The 5,866-nt window shown below is 30.0% G+C and overlaps 1 protein-coding gene across 1 annotated transcript; it reads right to left on the reverse strand.

The window, feature by feature from the left end:
* Positions 1-1,031: 1,031 nt before the first annotated feature.
* HELRODRAFT_189692 (hypothetical protein) lies at positions 1,032-5,192 on the reverse strand (the record flags this gene model as incomplete). Its single annotated transcript, XM_009031953.1, has 9 exons — positions 1,032-1,289; positions 1,471-1,689; positions 2,162-2,263; positions 2,737-2,922; positions 3,295-3,379; positions 3,514-3,640; positions 3,864-4,059; positions 4,395-4,471; positions 5,179-5,192. 9 exons carry the CDS (start codon positions 5,190-5,192, stop codon positions 1,225-1,227), a joined length of 1,071 nt encoding a protein of 356 aa, XP_009030201.1. The 3' UTR covers positions 1,032-1,224.
* Positions 5,193-5,866: the final 674 nt, after the last annotated feature.

Below are 5,866 nucleotides of genomic sequence, written 5' to 3' on the forward strand. Positions count from 1 at the left end.
AGTTCAATAATAGTTCAACCAGTCTCTATAACATAATCTCCATATTCGTCAACAATAGAATATACAAATATCTAAAGTGTACGGTGTAGTTAAATAAACGCAACTACTATCATATTTATCGAAAGACGCCAAAAGACACCGGAGAACAATAACCATCACACTTTTAGATTTAAAAAATGCCTTTGATAAAGTTAACCATTATCTAATTTATATGCGATAAGTTATCATCACCCAGACTAGAACGGTATCAGTGTGCAACAAACTAACTTTGCCTATCCCAGTAAAACAAGGAGTCTTACAGGATGATCTCGGTTTTCCAATTAATTTTCAATCTGTTTCGATCCTTTGATGAAAATATTTGAGGCAAAATGATAGATATATATGGGGCGCACAACCAAACTAAAATCTATAGAATGGCTTCTACTTGAAGACGGTTCAGCAATTGTCTCAAACAGTTCAGAGGGAGCACAAAAGTTAATTGTTTGCAATGAAGTTTGGTGTAAATGGACGGATATGAAGATGGGAATTTACAAGTGCTGCACGAATGAAAAGCGAATGCTTGATGGCGAATTTTCAATCCCTTTCGACCTGCAGAATTTCCAGCAGCAGCATTGAATTAAATCATTATTATACATATCGACCAAATAATTATTTGCTGTATTTGAGTTGAGAATTTTAAGAGAAACAGAAATATCCACACTTAAATTTGTAGGCAAGTGTACCGTATTAAGATTATAGTCAGCAGTGTTTTTTGTACAGCGCCGGAAATGTCTCCCAACATTAACAAACTATTTTATAAAATATAAACATTTTGTTGAATTAATGCGAAAATTCAAAATTAAAATTAAATTAAATAAAAATTTAACATAAATATGAACTTATTTTAAAACTGGTCTAAAAACTTTAAAATCAAAAATAATGCATAAGAGCGGCCACCTTTTGCGTTAACGCGCACATAACAGCGGCAGCAGCAGCAACAAATAATGTTGTTATTATTTTTAATTTTATTATTTTGTTCAATTATTAAATCTGTTTCGATGAAAGTTATATGATGTTAGAATTTGATGTTCATAAAAAAGAGTTCTCATTATTATTATTATAGCAATAATAACAACACAAAAATACGGCAAAAAAGTTTAACTGTATAATATTTCTTTTTTATATTAAAACCGTGGAAAAAATTGACATCTAGAAGAAGATTTGCAAAAATTTATAAAAAGCCTTTCAAGTGTTTGGCATAAAGAACGAAATATAGCTGCTGCCAGATCCGTGCTTTCTAGTTCTTAAATCTAAAAATAAAAAAATGTGGGTAGGCAAGTCCCAGCTAGAAAAGAAAAAGTAGAAAGTGGTTGCTAATGAAGGTAAACAGTGGCGTGGATGATTGACAAAATTGAAACCTCAAACAAGCAATACCAACAAACTGCAAGTTCAGTTGTAGATCAAAATATAATTACAAAATTGTTAACTAACCGCATTTTCCTCTGTGAATTATTGTTATAAGTTTTTGCTTTTGACATTGTTCGAATTGAACCTCGCAGTAATTTTGGTACGTTACCCCTTCTTCACTACAAAGAAGGTTCTGCTTTTCGTGAAGGCACTTATGCATACAATCACAAATGGCTTCACCACGTTGAAAAACACATTTGGCGCCAAATTTGCAATGAATAAGATCACAAGGTTCTTCGGTGACTAAAAAATATAATCAATTATTAATTAAATACCGGTTGAATAAAAATTAAATATAAACAAATTAAATACTATAAAGTGTGGAAAGTATATGTGATTTAAAATATTTTTTCTGCTTCTTGAAGATAATTAGCAAGATTTTTTTGACGAACTAAACAAACTTTGAAATATTTTATAATATTTAGATAACAAAAAAAAACAAACTCTTTTTTACGATAAAATTAGTGAGCGATGTAGTCTCACTTTACTGACAAAAATGATATTTAACACACACAGACATAAACTGTAGTTCAACCACAAAAATGAAATCATTCATTTTGGTTTTTGAATAAAATTTAAACTATCTTGATACTTTTTGGTTATTTAGATGGTTGACCCTAAAAAAATTAATTCATAAAGTTTGGTCAAATCAAAATAAAATCAATAGCGAACACACTTGCATAAAAAAGAACATAAAAAGAAAATGTATTTATACCTATTAAATTTATTTGGCCGACATTTGTGCCAAAAGTGTTGTTTGCCCTGCATTCAAAAAGTCCTGCATCTTCTCTTCTAAGGTTTTCTATACGTAGTAAACCTGAAAAAAAACTTTAGATCAATATCTTTTTCAAATTTGATTTTTGAAACATTTTTATGTTCCAATTTAAAAAAAGCAAATTTATTTGAAACATTTGCAAATGATAGTTAAAGATGCATCATCTGACCACTTTTAATATTATAAAATTTTTTAAAACTTTAAAAATTTATTTCCTACATAAACTTAAGATTTATCCATCAATTTCATATATTAACTCTTAAAATTGCATCAATTTTAAATTGACAACTTTGAATCTTTAATATCATAAAATTAAAAATTCATCTATTCTGACTTGCGTATCTTTGTTCAAGTTTCTATGAAATATGCATTATTTCGTCGTCTCGTTACATTTATCATATTGACATGCATTTTAACTTTGATTTTATATTTATGTGAGTCTCTTTTCAATTTAATTAACCCATATAATAATGCATAAACACTTAATGTCGATAAAAATTTCAAAACCATTGCACCTGGGTTGAATAGAACATATCTGGAGTCAGTAAGGTTGTCTATGGGTTCCATTCCATTTTTCAGCCAAAGAACTGATGGAGAAGGTCTGGCGTAGCCTTCGCATTTTAGTAGCACATGCCGACCTGATAACGCCAACAAATCTCCGGCCACTGGCTCCATGTGCAATTTAGGAAAACCTCTAACTTCTAATTTGCGATTTCAATATTTTATCTATTGATTAATTAGCACAATACTTAATGTGTCAATGATCTCATACGCTGACATTTTTAAAATATACATCGTTTACTACTATAAACAAAATTTCAAACCAATTATTCAAATCTATATGATAATGTAATTAATGAATTAGTAAACATTTTATTTATAAATATGATTAAAATATAATTTATTTATTTATTTACTTAATTTTATAATATTTTTTCAATAGTTTTTGATTATATACAATTATTTCAAAAAATCACTTATTTAAATACTTAATTCGGAAAAAGTTTAACTGTTTATATTCATGTTAGGTAGGAAATAGAAAAAATAATGTAAGTGAGCTCAAGCCAACTGACCAGTTATATTTCTGAGAACAGTCAGTTTTGTTAATGACCTAGTAGTGATAACTCCTTTCGATCGAGTCCATGCACTTCCAGCGTACTAATTTCAGTTTATAAATTTTGTTAATTTTTTAAATTTTCAAACTTATCAACAGTAATTTCAAAGTTAATTGACCATTTATTTGTATTCCATGTTAACAAAAAAAAATAAATAAAAATAATAAGGAAGAATACTTTAATCCATTGGTCGACTGACGCCCTGCACTCCACGTTGCCAGCCCTCCTCACGTAGGCTCCTGCCAGTCTGAGAACTGACATTTTTAAGTTTAATTTCTCTTCCCTTTGCCAGATTTTAATAGTTCTGTTGAATTGTTTTAGTGTTTGAATTAATTGTTTTGTGGATTGATAAAAAATGTTATGTCCTAATAAAAAAAATGAATCAAAGTAATTATGTTAATTCAGTTAATTACATACAGATTACACGATTAAGTGATTTGCAACAAAACATAATTTCAAGGCGTATTTTATGAAGGAAATGACGGAACGTCAGCCGATTCTTTGACAAATATGAAAATGAAACTGACCCCTCTTTGTTGTTGACAAGATGTTCATTGTTGTTAAGAAACCACTGGACGTTGACAGTGATGTGGGGCGGCACTGTCAACTCGCCCTCTCCACTGCCGTTCAGGTAAAGGGGCAAAACGTGTGCTTTGCAAATGAAAACGGCTGGAGTGTTGTATAAGAGGGTCTGCCTCGATGGAGTCATCAAACTTAGCGTCACTGTTTCGTGGAAGAAGGAAAATCTCGAAATAAAGATTTCAATTAAATGTTTAAATTTTAAAGAGTTATTTTAAAAAACTAACAAACAATTATTTTAAAAAATGAGTTTTTATAATTTTTTTTTACAAAATATTTAGTAACAGAAGTTAATTTACAATATTTTGAAGTACATAAAAAAATTTTTATTAGAAATAGAAATTAAAAAAAATTCATTGTTTGATAATTAAGAAGTAGTAGCAAATTATACGTCTGGCTTCTTCAGGTTTTAGTGTTGTTGTGGTTCGTTTTGTTGAGGGAAGTTTTTTCGTTGTTATTTTTGGAGAAAGCGTTGTTACTTTGATCGCAGATGTTGAATGTGCTGTGGGAGTCCTCGTTGGAGCAGCAGTTGTCGCCGTTGATGTCCTTATTACGACTGCAAAAATAATTGAACGGAAATTGATAGAAATTATTGATAATGATGATTGATAGATTGATTGGTTGGTTGGTTGGTTGGTTGGTTGGTTGGCTGGTTGGTTGGTTGGTGGGTGGGTAAGTGGGTGGGTGGGTGGGTGGATGGATGGATGGATGGATGGATGGATTGATGGATTGATGGATTGATTGATTGATATATCATTTGATGCGAGTTTTCGGATACGTTTTGTCAATTAAGCATTGGGAATGAAAATTTTTTTAAATGAAATTTTCAACGGCACAAAGCTGGAAAAACTTTAATTGGACGTTTCAATGAATGAATGTTATTAGAAAAAACAAATAAATAAATTGCTTTGATGTTTGAAAATTTGAGGTAGCAACTACCGACTAAAAAAAATACATAGATTTTACAATTAGTTTAAATGGTCTTTGAAATGTTCATTTTTTTATTATTATACTTGTTACATTCAATTGAAATATTATATGCAACGTTTCTAACAGCTACTGACTTGTTAAAGAGTATTCAAGCTTCTTTTAAAACATTTAACAAGTCATCAAAACAATTTTTTGTAATATATTTTACCTTATTTAATTATATTATAGCAAAAAGTATAATATGTAATGTAAAGTTTTTTGCCTTTAAAAATCTAAGAGATTGAATATATCTAATAAAATAGGATGAATATTAGTGCAACGCAATCTACTTACCAGGTTTTGTCCATAATTTAGTTGTTTTATCAGTGGTGGTTTGTTTCTTTGTAGCCGTTACTCTTGTTGTTAATTTAGTCAAAGTTGATGTTGTTTCTGGCGGTTTTGTGGATGTTGAAGTGTCTTTTTTGGACTGATCTGATAATTTGCGGTATTATACATTTATTATACTTTGCATCAAAAAATGTTTCTTCAACTCTAAAAAGTTCAATATTCTGAGATATAAAATTTTAGAGTAAATGCAAAAAATGTAAAATAAGTTATGACATAGATGGTTAACATTAAAACCCGTAGTTCAAAATCAAGCACATTATTTCAGTACTTTAATCTCACATCGAAAAAAATTTCATTCAATTTTTTTGGCTTTGTGTTGAATCAATAACATTTCGGTATTATAGATACACTATTTAAGTCTTTATTCCTTACCGTGGCGTATTATTGAACTATTAGTTATTTAGGCTCACCGACAAAATAGCCCCCGACAAAATAGCGCCAAGAATACCGCGCCGACTGTTGTTTGTTGGTGGCAGACTCTCTTGCACTGGTGCTTATTGCATTCTGATTAGCCTTTTCAAAATCCATCGTAACACTTTGTGGAACAAGCCTTTATTTCAACGCAAAAAGTTTTCTAAAAACTCTAACATTCTCTTCTTTTTGTTTTGACGGAAGGAATGCATAAAAAAATTGT

This window comes from Helobdella robusta (assembly GCF_000326865.2).
Source record: "Helobdella robusta unplaced genomic scaffold HELROscaffold_8, whole genome shotgun sequence".
Lineage (NCBI taxonomy): Eukaryota > Metazoa > Annelida > Clitellata > Rhynchobdellida > Glossiphoniidae > Helobdella > Helobdella robusta.